Source organism: Leuciscus leuciscus, assembly GCF_965113295.1.
Source record: "Leuciscus leuciscus genome assembly, chromosome: 22".
In the NCBI taxonomy this organism is placed as follows: domain Eukaryota; kingdom Metazoa; phylum Chordata; class Actinopteri; order Cypriniformes; family Leuciscidae; genus Leuciscus; species Leuciscus leuciscus.
Window position 1 is genome coordinate 31,315,695 of NC_138746.1, and position 14,167 is coordinate 31,329,861.

Sequence of the window (14,167 nt, forward strand, 5' to 3'; positions counted from 1 at the left end):
TTCGGTTAATGGTTTAGTGCATGTGGTTTGTTATTTAGAGCATTAATCTGAGCACCACGAAATGTGCAAGAAGCAACGTAATATAATTTTGCAGAAATGTTGCCACAGGCACGCTTTTGTTGTGTGATGTAATGTCCAGTAATCATGTTTAATCCAGTAATCATGTCTGGTTTTAATGGATCTAATTTTAAGGAAATAATAAATGCTGGGCTCTAGTGACTCTCAGTGAATTCTCCGCTATGCATTTAAAAGGAATAGTTTAGAATAGAAAATAGTGATAAAATGCTGTCATCTTGTTTTCTCTCCCTCGTGTCATTCCACATCTGTATGACTTTTTCTCTTTTGTGAAGCAAAAATAATATATTTTGAAAATCAAAATAATTTTTTTTTCTTCCTCGAAGTCTAGTGTTGATGTTTTTCAAAGTTAGTGTTGTCACAAAAGAAAGTCATACAGGTTTGGAAAAGACATGAGGGTAAGTAAAGGATGATAGAATTCATATTTTTGGGTCAGTGAATTATTTATATGCTATTATAGTTTTTTTTTTTCAACTGGGATCCAAAGATTATTCAAAGTGATCCAAGTGTATGTGTGAGTTTTCCAGAAGCCTCCAATTGTGAGATACAAAACGGCCAATATATATATATATTTTTTTTTTACTTATCTTATTTATAAGAAGATAAGTTGTATGTATACAGTTGTGGTCAGGATTAATGGCACCTCTGGTAAATATGATCAAAAATGGCTGTAAAAAATAAATCTGCATTGTTTATCCTTTTGATCTTTCATTCAAAGAATTTGCAAAAATCTAACCTTTCATTGAAGTAAAAGGATTAAAAGTGCGGGGGAAATCACATTATGAAATAAATGTTTTTCACCAAAACACGTTGGCCACAATTATTGGCACCCCTAGAATTTTGTACGAGTAAAATATCTCTGAAGTATATTCCCATTAATATTTACTTTTTTTTTAGCACACCAGGGTGACTATAGGAACATGAAATTGTCCAGCTATGACTTCTTGTTTCACAGGAGTGTAAATATGAGGAAACACAAAGACCAAATTCCCTTAATCATCCATTACAATGAGTAAAACCAAAGAATATAGTTCTGATGTGCAGCAAAAGATTGTTGAGCTTCACAAAATAGAAAGTGGCTGTAAGAAAATAGCTAAAGAATTGAAAATCCTCTTTTTGACCATCAGGGCAATAATTAAGAAGTTCCAATCAACTAAAGATGTTACGAATCTGCCAGGAAGAGGACGTGTGTCTATATTGTCTTAATGCACGGTGAGGAGGAAAGTTTGAGTGGCCAAAGACTCTTCAACAATCACAGATGGAGAATTGCAGAGATTAGTTGAGTCTTGGGGTCAGAAAGCCTAACAAAATATATCAAACAACCCCTACATCACCACATGTTGTTTGGGAGGGTTTCAAGAAAAATCCTCCTCGCTCCTCCAAAAACACACTCCAGCATATTCAGTGGTCAGACACGACTGGATCTTCAGACGGTACAGGGATCTGTGGTCAGATGAAACTAAAAAAAGAGCTTTTTGGCAGCAAACCCAGCAGATGTGTTTGGTGCACACAAGGATGAAAAGTACACCATGTGTACAATTTAATATACCGTTGGATCTTTAATGTTGTGGGCATATTTTTCTGCTGGAGGTCCTGGACATCTTACTCGGATACAGGGCATCGTGGATTCTATCAAATATCAACAGATAAAAAATCAAAACCTGACGCCTTCTGCTAGAAATCTTATGATGGGCCGTGGTTGGATCTTCCATCAGGACAACGGTCCAAAACAAACTCAAAATCAACACAAAAATGTGTTACGGAGCATAAAATGAAGCTTCTGCCATGACCATCCCAGTTCCCTGACCTGATGAGTGGGATGTACTGAAGAGGAGAAGCGCCAAACATGGATCTGGGAATCTGCAGGATCTGGAGAGAATCTGTATGGAGGAATGGTCTCTGATCTCTGGTCAGGTGTTCTCCAAACTCATCCGGCATTATAGGAGAAGACTCAGAGCTGTTATCTTGGCAAAAAGTAAGATTGCAAAAAGTATTTGATAAAAGGGGGCAAATATTTGTGGCCAACGTGTTTTGTAGAAAAACATTTATTTCATAATGTGATTTCCCCCCCACTTTTAATTATTTTACTTCAATGAAAGGTTAGATTTTTGCTAATTTAAAAAAATAAAAAAATTAATGAAAGATCGTAAGATTTTTACAGTGATTTTTGATCATATTTACCAGGGGTGCCATTAATCCTGACCACAACTGTATATATCCTGTGACCAGCGAGAACAATAATACAGGCCTTTTAACATTTGGTTAAGTGCCTTGGACCTTTTGAATAAGCTTTTATTTGAATATTTTCATGATTTCATTTTGTTGTGTGCTTTAGTCATTATTTGTTATTAGTTTTTGTTCGTTGTTAGTTATCAAGGCAACATTTTTATTTCATGTAATATTTATATTTGATGTTATTTCAGCTGTATTTAAATTAACAAAATTTGTTTTTAAATTAATTAGATTTTTAATTAATTGTAATAATAACCCTGTAATAATAATAATAATAACTATTCCTTTAATAATACCAATGTACCATAATGTAAAACATCAAAGCTGCTATAAAATGTTCAGCCGGCACGACTGATATTGTTGAGCATGGGCCAGGAACTGATATGATTTCCCATTTCTTATTTCACGTCGTGGCAATAGTCACTGGCACACATTCAAGCGACGTCGGTCGGCCTGTATCAGCTTTGCATTGCAGTGGCTTGTTTCCAGGTTTGAGCCTCTCAGCTGAAAGCCCCTGACAGTCGCAGGCCTCGGGGTCCCATTGGCCCCACTGGCCCGCTCTATAACTCATCTTCACAGACATGCACAGATCAGATTTCCCCCCCCATCTTCAACTGCAGGCCAATGGGCACAAGTGACATTTCCTCTGGAAGGACTGTGGGCATTGCCCTTTGCCCCCAACACGTGCGTAAGACTCAAACTCTTGCGCCCCCAACAACTGAGACACAGATTTGTCACATTCTCTAACCAGACAGGAATTTCACAGCTGAATACTCATGAGACGGGTCGGGCCACAAAGGAACCATCAAAGGCCTCGGACACTGAGTTTTATGTAATCTACTCGCCGGGATCCTGTTGCATGTTTCACCGTTTGCAGAAACTGACTGAGGAAAGTAACAGCCTATTCTTTATGCATTTGGCAAATTAACTTGCTCCGACATTATCTTTTGTAATTGCTCATGTTGGATGTGTGCTTTGGTCTTTACTTATCATTGGTCATATATTTTGCCAGTGTCATATAACTAGTTTCATTGTTGTACATACTAAATGGATATTTTAAAGTATTATATATTATATATAGTTTATGTATATAATTACATTATAATTACACTATAAAATATTGTAAATACAACAAATCTCAACTGCTTAAAGGGATAGTTCACTTTGAAATCAAATTTTGGTATGTTTTAGCTTACCTCAAGGGCATCCAAGATGTAGGTGTCTTTTTTTTCGCAGTAGTTTCAATTTTGATATTTTTAGGTCAAACCGTTCTTGTCTGTCAGTCATATAATGCAGGTCTATGGTCACTGTCTCAAAGAGCAAGCACAGAGTCCAAATTAAAACAATTCCACATCGTCCAAATTAAACAATTCCCCATCGTAAGTACACATTGATGGCCTAAGACACGAAACGAGCGGTTTGTGTGAGAAAACGAACAGTATTTATATCGTTTTTACCTCTTATACACAGCCATGTCCGAGTGATCAGATCTGACGTGTACGCAGACTGGTGCATAGATATATACACTAGATGTCGCCTTGGCTACGGCAGTTCATTGGAACGAAACCGTAGCCAAGGCGACATCTAGTGTATATATCTATACCCGCCCGCGCCCTCAGATCACTTGGACATGGCTGTGTATAAGAGGTAAAAACGATATAAATACTGTTCGTTTTCTCACACAAACCGCTCGTTTCGTGTCTTAGGCCATCAATGTGTACTTACGATGGGGAATTGTTTAATTTGGACGATGGGGAATTGTTTAATTTGGACGACGGGGAATTGTTTTAATTTGGACTCTGTGCTTGCTCTTTGAGACAGTGACCATAGACCTGCATTATATGACTGACAGACAAGAACGGTTTGACCTAAAAATATCAAAATTGAAACTACTGCGGAAAAAAAGACACCTACATCTTGGATGCCCTTGAGGTAAGCTAAAACATACCAAAAATTAATTTCAAAGTGAACTATCCCTTTAATTGATTTTATCATTGCATATAACTTATCACCCAGCTATATACTGTACATAAAGTTGGATATAAGTACAACATCCAACTTTATCCGCATATACACACAGTACACTGATGTAAAGCAATATATATTATAGACCAAATCTCAACTGTTCGATTGTGTGTATCATTGCAACATGTAAAGTATATTATCATACAGCTCTAGTCTGCTAAATGCAATGCAAATAAGGCAAGAATATAAAGGCTATTAAGATATTTTAAACATTAACATCAGGATTTTCTGTAAAGCTGATTTGAAACATTGTGTATTGCGAAACACACTTCATTTAAAAAATTGACTTGATTTAACTTGGCAAACAAGCAGATTGTGCTATATTGTCGATATCAATATCTAGTGAGCATACATGCTGAAATCAAAAGGAAACTTTTATTACACATTCACTCAAATTTCATTAAAAAAATAAAAAAAATTGTTTACTATGCATTGACAAAAATCTAAAAATGGCTGAAATGTCAGTGAACAATGTGTGCTTGTGCAGTGCATGTAGGATGTGTAGAAAGGGTATTCAGAATTATTAAATGATTTAGCCTATAGTATTGTTGATGTTGTTTTAATTGGGAACTTTGATGTTATTTACAGTTTTTCTAAATTTTTAAGTTTTTCTGAAAACATTAAGCACAAAACCTCATCTTCAAGCACTTTTTACAAAACCTCTGACTCCTCTTGTAAAATGAAACTTTCGCCTCAAAACAGTTTTACCTGTGTTCAAAATCAAACACTGCTCTCAAATCATAAACAAAGTAATCAAAATGATATACACTATCAAGCAGTCAGTAAACAATACACCAAAATATAGAAAACACATTGTTCAAAACATAGAGTTCTTGAAAGATATCTATGGACTGCTATTCTGTTTGTAGACTTACTCGTGACACCTTACTGTACTATCAAAAAGTTCATTTGTGACATACTGTATGACTGCACTTGATTAAAGGAAATAAAAAATATATTTTAAAAAGTCATTGTCTTTTGATGAACGAAAACATGTTCTATATCATAGTAGCTCAAAATTGATCAGAAATGACTACTCTGCTTTGCTCCTTGCTATGTTATTTTTTGTTCTTCCTCCTCCTTGTACACCTATTTTTACAGTACTGTGCCCTGCATCTCACAAACTTGTCCTTTGTTTCTGTGATACTGTAATGCTTGTTCTTTGTTGATATGAACCTGCAACCAGTCAAAATCTATTGAGCAGTCAGTGCTGTTAACAAATGGAAAGCACAATGTTCAGGGCCATACAATTTGTTCATTGTACAGTATACAGCCTACAATGCACTGTACTACAGTATACAATACTAAAAGGGACAAAAATCAAAGGAGTAAACGTGATCAGTGTGCTTCTTCTTGTCTTTGGGCATCATTTGAAATGGGTTAAATCAATTTTGAGTGGTTGTGTTCAATCAATGACATGTGTTCTCTATTTGTATTTGATTGTTGCCTCTTGTGTTTACCAGTATGGATGACATGTGCATTAGAGTGCAGAATGTGTTTTGAGAATGAGAATGTGTTTAGAGTTTTGCTGAAAAGTCTAAGTGAGATCTGCAAATTGTGTTTTACCATGTGAAATGGTTTAAGGTATTGACAACAGACTGCACAATTAGCTAAATGAGTTCAGGCAACTGAGAACTTTGTTCAGCCAATGGGTTTTGGTGTTTTAGCAATTGAGAAAAACTGTAATGACATTAATTCTCACAGCTGATTTAACAGTTATAAAATAATACTTATTTTGTTAGTGAAGAAATATATATAAACAGCAACTGTATTACTGTAAAAATAACTCAATGTGCAGCAATCAAGAATAGACAGTAAAATGATGTTACAGTGTATGTAATGTATTTTGGAGGTGGAATAAACAGATTTACCTTGAGCTTCACAGTTGTGTTTAAACAGCACACAGCAAGCGGAGAGGAGGAGAACTACAGTGAGTTTCATGGTGCAGGACAATCTGAAACGGTGAGAATCAACACGTTAACATGAATGAAATAAGCATGCATTAATTCAATGACAAACGTTCATGTATTATGAATATATACCTACTTAATATAAGTGATAAAGCATTAAAACTAGGGATGCTTGGGTGTTGGCCAACTATAACACCCATAACCTCAGACATGAGGCCCAACAGAAGAGCTAGAGCGCTTTCACTCTCCGAACACCAGACTGAGCAACACCTGACCATGGACCAGCCAACAGACACGCTTAATTATTCATCCTAATGCTTAATTATTAAAATCACGTTGTGAATCTTTTATGGTGGACATTTATAACAAAACTGCACCACTCCTTTGTCTGTGTGTGTACAGTTATGTACAGGTCACAACTAAGCTGCTGTTGTGTCTGTTTGTTGCTCTTGTGTCTATGTTGGCCTGCACTATGTTTCACACCTCCTTAAGCAGTGCTGTTTAACATTAACAAGCATGTAATGGATAATGTTTAGGTGGTTTCATTGCATTACTGAATATTAAAGGGTTATCTAAACACCCATAATGCACTGGGCATGTTGTCATCCAAGGCCACTCCCACCAGGTTGCTATGGATACACTTGACCAGAGTCAAATACTTTAGTAGGAAATACTTCTGAGCAAACTTTTATAGTCATAATGGTGTCGACTTGGATTGTTCCCGGGACCAAGAATTCAAAGATTAAACGTTGGTTTTTGGGTGGGCTGATAACCATTTGTATAACCACAGTTTTACTACAAATACCATGGTTGAACTTTAGCAAAACCACACTGAAAAAAACAAGTAAAATTTACATATTTTTTCTTTTGCATGCCTTTGCACTAAATTTCACATGCATGGAATTAAGTAAAATCTACTTAACTAAGTTGTTTAAAATGAACAATCAAAGAGAATAAGTAAATTTAGCTTGGCCGGTTAGAGTTTGTTGAGTAATTTCTAGTTACTCATTTGAAGTTTACTTTAAAAATGCAATAGTCAATAGTTTCAAGTACATTTTACTCACTCTTTGTTCTTTGTATACCTCAATACTTGGTACACAACACACAATAATGGTAACAATCAGTGGACAGTTTTTGAGTTGGTTATTTTGAGTAGAAAATGAATTCCATACGGTTAGAAAAAAACACAAGTTACTAAACCTAACATCAAAAGCAATGATAAAACAGTGTAAATACAACTGGAAAACAGTGAATCCTGCAACCCTATTAGCTATTCACAGCCCAGTGCATGATGGGAACACCAGTATCAGAAAGTAGATTTTATAACTTTTATATATATAACTGTGGTTTATAACTTGCTCAAAGAATCATTGTAAAACATTACAAACAATTCCAAGTAAAAATACTTATAAGTTCAAGCTTTAATTTCTACAAGTTTGAATTGAGTGCTAATATAGGATTCTTTAAAGGTCCCATGACATGGATTATTTCATTATTTTATGTTTCCTGGGGTGCCCTTATAATGTTAGTATGTTTTTAAGATAATTTGTAAAAAATAATTTTGAAATAAAAGGCATTTTTCCTAGCCTGATTTTAGCCTCTGATTTGAACACTCTGTTTGAAGGGGCGTGTCTGTGTGAGACTTCAGTGTAAACGCCCACTGCTGTGATTGGCTGACATGCTTGCATATGAAATATCTAGCATTACATGTGGAACTCTCTTGAATACTTTTACTATTACAGCTATTATACGTTTTTACTATTAAAGCTATCAAGATTAACGAATCGTGAGAAGTTTTTAAGTATTTAGATCTATTCCCAGCACATAAAAGATTGCAGTGATGAGCATTGAGCAGATGACAGCCTGTTGATCGCGTGAATGAAGATCTTATCATTGCAACGCAGTTTCTGCACTCTCACTAATGATTTCACCAATGCAAACATGAGGTAAGTACAGTAAGAGATTCATTGTGCAGCATAACAGCGTCACTGATTTCATTACAAGTTTTGGCAAGTGTCCAGATAAACTCGCGCTGTGTGATTGACAGCTTGGGCGATTGGAAAGGGATTGTTCTTTGATCACTTTCTGTATATATTTTAATCACAGTTTAAATAAGATTATTTTCATCCTACCAAGAGAAACGATGTGAAGTTGATATTTTAGTCACTGGCTTGATTTACTGATGCATAAACAGTATTGAACGACTTCGAGAGAAAGATTATCTGTCTGAACTTGAACAATTACACATCAGAAATTCACATAACCCACTGGTTCTTCAGAGGCTCAGATGAAGGAACTAAAAAAATACTTTTGTGTTCATTTGTACATCCAAACACTGAGCAACTGCCATGCTTCGCTCGTTTGCAAACCATGATGTCTCTCGAGGAAAAACCAATATCGCGCTCGCGCAGCTCATTTTCTCATGGGGCAAATTCTCTTTGTGGGCAAAGCAGAGAAAGGGGAGGTAACCTTTCCCCTTATGACGGAAGATTTTTTATCATTTTCCGTGATAAACCTCCTCTGGTCACATTTTAGATTAGGGTCCAATTCTCACTATTAACTACGACTTTTGCCTCAATAAACTCCTAATTACTGCTTATTAATAGTTAGTACGGTAGTTGTTAAGTTTAGATATTGGGAAGGATTAGGGATGAAGAATATGATCATGCAGAATAAGGCAGTACTAATAAACAGCCAATATCCTAGTAATATGCATGCTAATAAACTAGTTAATAGTGAGAATTGGAGCCTTAGCTGGTGTTACCCCTACTCTTACAATAACTGTTCTACTAATAACCCTCTGTCGATCCGACTGTACAAAACATGCGGAAGTATAATACGTAGCTTTGACGAAAGCCCTGGAGCTGTCAAAAGTCTGCCGAGTGACGCGTTTTTAATTTCTCGGTCCAGATCACACGGAGAACGAGCAAACATTGTTAATTTACAAATCCTACCAACATCGTAACCATAGAAAGTGGGTTGTAAATCAACAGAGTTACGCTTTAAGTGTAAGTGCTCTTAGAAAGCCAAGAGTTTTCTCCATCGGTAGATGTGCAACTGCCGGCTTCAGCCGTCTCTCTCTGCACCGTTTTTGTTGTTTCACGTTGTAGATTAATGGAGCGCTCTCACAACCAACTAATGGGAATGAATTTGGGAAATGCTTTGATTGTGAAAGCTGAGAATAGGTCCGTGTCCATGATCCGAGGCGCTCCAGCATGGCACAATAGGAAGCCTCCATCTATAGTCCTTGATGCTGGGGATTCCACGTCAATTATCGCTTCCGCTTTCTGCCGGTCTCATGTGCAGACACCTGGCTGTGAAAGCAAGCTATATTTGAACATGACTATTTCCTGAGCACCTCACTCTGTGAAGGTGGAAGCTGCTATTTCCAGCCGTGTTTAATTAATATGTGTCACATCAGATGTGTAAAATACAGTCAGAAGCCTTTTGTGCCATTTGACACATTGCCCATTATCCTAGAGGGATATTGTCATCAATTTTAAGGTCCATCTTTCACAAATGATCAAAATGGAATGAATCATCCATAGTTATTAATTATAAATGATATAGATTTGGATGTAGCCTACAACTGAAGACCCTTTCACACTGAACGTGATGTGAAGAATCCTCATAATAAGAACATCTTTGGAGAAACATGTTCAACATTTGAATGTCAGAAATGAAAATTATACAAGGATGTGATTTTATATTTGAATTTTGAAGGGTATTTGAAGTCAACAGCAATGACACTGGTAAATAAAGTGAGGTTAAGTGCATAAAGTGCATTTGTATTATTTAGCATATTTAATTATTGCATGTTTGAATAATATTCAATTTTGAGGAATATTGGATATGCTTTTTATGGCAAAGCTCTTATTAACATTTTGGCAGCATTTGTTATTAACAGAAACATCTATTAAAATGACATCTACTAAATAATAAGTATGAGCAATCACAACACAATACAACACCCACTTATAAACAAAGGCGTCTGACAATAACCGAGGTGTGACCAGTGTGTTCCTCTGATAAGAAGGTGTTTTCTCTTTCTGATTGATGTTAATTATAGCAATAAGCCACGTGTGGCCTTGAGTCACCGTGATTAAAGTAAGTAAGTAAGTGATGTTCTTTAACATGGTGCACAATGCAAAACCGCTTTTAAAATAAATAATTAAAATAAAATAAAAATCTGCCATTATTTACTCAACCTCATGACTTTCTTTCTTACATGAAATACACTTTTTTTTAAAAGAATCTTTTAGTGCCACTTTTTCACGCTCCTAACATTCCATAAACAGTAATAATAACAACAATAATAGACAATACAAGCATCAAAAAAGTGCTACATATAACCATATAAGGTCAAATGGCAGATTTGTTTGAGGAACAGACCGACATTTAACTCATTAATCACTTCCACCCCAACAAAGCTTTTACATTTTAGACTACAAAACCGGCCAGATTTGACATCATTGCTCCTAATATTTCTCATGTGTGTTGTAATCTAACACAACATATAATTTGAAGTAAATGGCATGCTATTGGGAATAAAAGGAGACTGAGACTTGAGACCTGCAGGGAGGGTCTGATCCGGTCTACATTTTGGTCTGTTGTCAGACATGGTCACAATAAATGTTTGTTGAACAGAAAGAAACTCAGATTCTTCAGAATTTCTCCTTGAGTGTTTGATGGAAATAATAACGGCATTCACGTTTGGCATGACATGGGCTGAGTAAATAATTGCAGAGATTTATTTTGAGTCAACTATTCCTTTAAATTTACTATCAATAATAATCAGATTGAACAATTCTTCTCCAAGTACTTCAACCGTAGGCTGTTTACTGTTGCCAAGCAAGCAAATTAGTTTAATATAGGATGTGCGCTCACAGGTGTGAATTTAAAGGGATACTCCACCGAAAAATGAAAATTCTGTCATCATATATAATACTCACCCTCATGTTGTTTCAAACCTGTATGAATTTCTTTATTTTGCTGAACAGAAAGGAAGATATCTAGAAGAATGTCAGTAACCAGACAGTTTTAGATACCATTGACTTCCATAGTATATTTTTCAATGGTATCTAAAACTGTCTGGTTACTCATATTCTTCTAGATATCTTCCTTTCTGTTCAGCAAAATAAATAAATTCATACAGGTTTGAAACAACATGAGGGTGAGTATGATGACAGAATTTTCATTTTTCGGTGGAGTATCCCTTTAACAGCATTTCATTCTGTGGCTCATCAAGTCATAATTTAGTCAAGTATATCGTCCTGATTTTGCTGCGTTCCGTCAACATATTTTGGTCTGAAAATGTAGTCCTAACCCTATCCCTACCCATAACTTGAGAAATGACAGGTGAATAACACTGATGTAGAAGCACCTAACCCTAGTTATAAGACTAAACCTGACATAAACTGTAAACTCGTCCCTCAAATCTGATTGGCTGACTGGAATGTTGTTCCAGGATCAACAAAGATGTTGATCCAAGAACATGTTGCACTTGGTGAAATCAGGTTGTGTGTATCCAACAGGTCTTTTCCTCCGAGGAACGCACACACATTTACCTGGAGTGAAACTATGGCAACGCTATTAAATATAAAGGTTCTTTCTATGTGCCATCTGTGGTTCAATGAAGAAATTTTAACATCCATGCAAACTGCATTACACAAAAGGTTCTTTTGTTTGTCTTAAGCTTATTAAAATGTTCATTACTCTATAAGAACTGCTCAAAAAAAAAATGTCTATGGCATCGCTGCGAAAACAACCCTTTGGAACCGTTATTTTAAAGAGTGAAAGCTACTTGTGAGGGTCTCAGATACTGTACATTAATAAAGCGAAATTTTAGAGAGGTGTATATATGCCCTTCTAGATTTTGTGCCTATAAACCACACTTCTTTGAGAAAAGTTGTAAGCAATAAAGAATTAGTGGCAGACTTGTTTTTTCCAGGTTACTTGGATATACCCTGGAGCACAAAATACACTCACATACAAAATACACACAAAAATCTCTCTCTTTTTAATCTGAATCTCAAAGTAATTTGAGCAAATGTACTTTGAAACTCATTATTTACTAGGAAGCTGCTATGGAAACTTGATAGGCACGTGGTTCCTTCCTTTAACCAGCATCAACCTCAGAATAACAGCCTATTCCTACACCGTTTCCATCTCGAATGATGTGTGAACACAAACACTCTCTTGCCCCTGTGTAAACAGTCTGGTTATAATTCACAACTTTAAGTGCCTGAGCTCCTGAAGTCTAGTATAGCCTTTTACAGAAACACCTCCTTAAATTACAACACAAGAATATTCATTTTTAAAAAGTTCAAAAGGTACTGCATAACCCAGATCTTTCATTTTAAATGCTGCATAACAATTCAACTCTGTTTAATGATTATAAAGAAAAAGAGAAACACACTTACTGGCAAATAGCCGTCACACACCTGAGCTGTTGGTGGCCCTCCAGCCGAGTGTTGCAAACCTCAGGTGCTGATGAAACGGGACTCACATACACACATACACCTTGAGGAAGTCATGTAAAAGAAAATCAGGCACGACTCGTGTATATGCACACCCTACGCGATCAGCCCGCCAGTGAGACACGTTTTGTTGATAGAAATGTTGTTTAGAAGCAGACAAGGTTCCACCTCCCCACTCAACTAGCCTAAGGACTGGGTCTTAAAGAGACAGGCTCCCCTTAATCTCACACAGCTCAAAGAACAACACATCACGCTCGAGTGATTCAAAGATGTACACTTGTAGACATCACATGTTATTCGTTTTTGTTTTTCAAACCCTCAGCCTCTTTTTGGTATTGTAAGTGTCACGGACGCATGACAAGTCTTGTTGTTTCATGCCGTCCATGCATGTAAACATTCTTCTGCACACTGATAGAGAGAAGATTGTGAGCATTTTCCCGGCTTGTTTACAGTTTATCAGAAAGGCATTCTGGCAGAAACTCTTGCGAATGCCGTGGCGGTAATTCAAGGCTTTTTAGCTGTTGCTGTAGCGACAGACGAGACTCCTGATGTTGGGGGCTGATGTGCCCACACGTTCCTCTGCAGGCGATAGTGTGGAGAGGATCGGTTTTCAGCAGATTATCTCAACAATATCAGGCCTGTGGAGCATTTGAAAACAGGCATCTACATGTCCTCACTACTGTGATGGGAGACACACGCACGCACCCACTGTATATGCACACACTCACTCGCCGCCGTACTAATATATTACTATAAATGAGGGCGTATGTAAAGGCAGACATGTGGCGACTGTCTCACTACTATTGAAAGCAAAATGGTAGACGGGTTTATCGGGCTCCTGAGGGCTTATCCTGATAGTCTGTGAGGAACAGATGAATAGGAAAGCACTCAAAGCTCATTTGTTTTGGTTGCTCGCCTTGTGTTTATATTGAGATAATGGCATGATTGCAGCCATTCATCTTCTGGGTTTAAGCACACATTTGTTCGTCTGTCCTGCTGTGGCCTCATTATGATGTTTGTGCTGAAAATGGTAGTACAATTATTAGGATGATTTCACATGCTGTCTCTGTTTTAGCGCGTCAACTTGCACTTTTAGAAATAAAGCTTCCAAAAGTGTTTTTGCAGCGATGCATAGAGTGATTTTCTTGGTGTGAAGAACATTGTAATAATCTAAAGAACTTTTTTTTTTTGCACCACTATGTTGAACTTTCTGTGCAATGGAAAGATTCTACACTCTTAAAAATAAAGGTTCTTTATTGGCATCTCTGGTTCCATAAAGAAACCTTTAACATGCATTGAACCTTTTCATTGCACAAAAGGTTCTTTAAAGTGGAAAAGTTTCTTCTGATTATTAATGCAAGAGACCTGTTGAATAAGATAAAATAATAATAATAATAATAATTAAATAAATAAATATATATATATATATACTGTATAGAGAGAGAG

General features: G+C 36.5%; 1 protein-coding gene across 2 annotated transcripts in view; it reads right to left on the reverse strand.

Moving 5' to 3' along the window:
• Positions 1–13,356, reverse strand: part of dlk2 (delta-like 2 homolog) — a 36,899-nt gene extending 23,543 nt beyond the window's left edge. Inside the window, exons 1-2 of one of the 2 annotated variants that reach the window (XM_082154642.1) lie at positions 12,686–13,356; positions 6,204–6,286 (exon numbers count right to left, since the gene is read on the reverse strand). In XM_082154642.1, coding sequence (XP_082010768.1) covers positions 6,204–6,273 — 70 coding nt within the window. In that variant the 5' untranslated portion in view covers positions 6,274–6,286; positions 12,686–13,356. Of the gene's footprint in view, positions 1–6,203; positions 6,287–12,664 lie in introns of both variants that reach the window. The other variant, XM_082154641.1, reaches the window with a different exon arrangement.
• Positions 13,357–14,167: the final 811 nt, after the last annotated feature.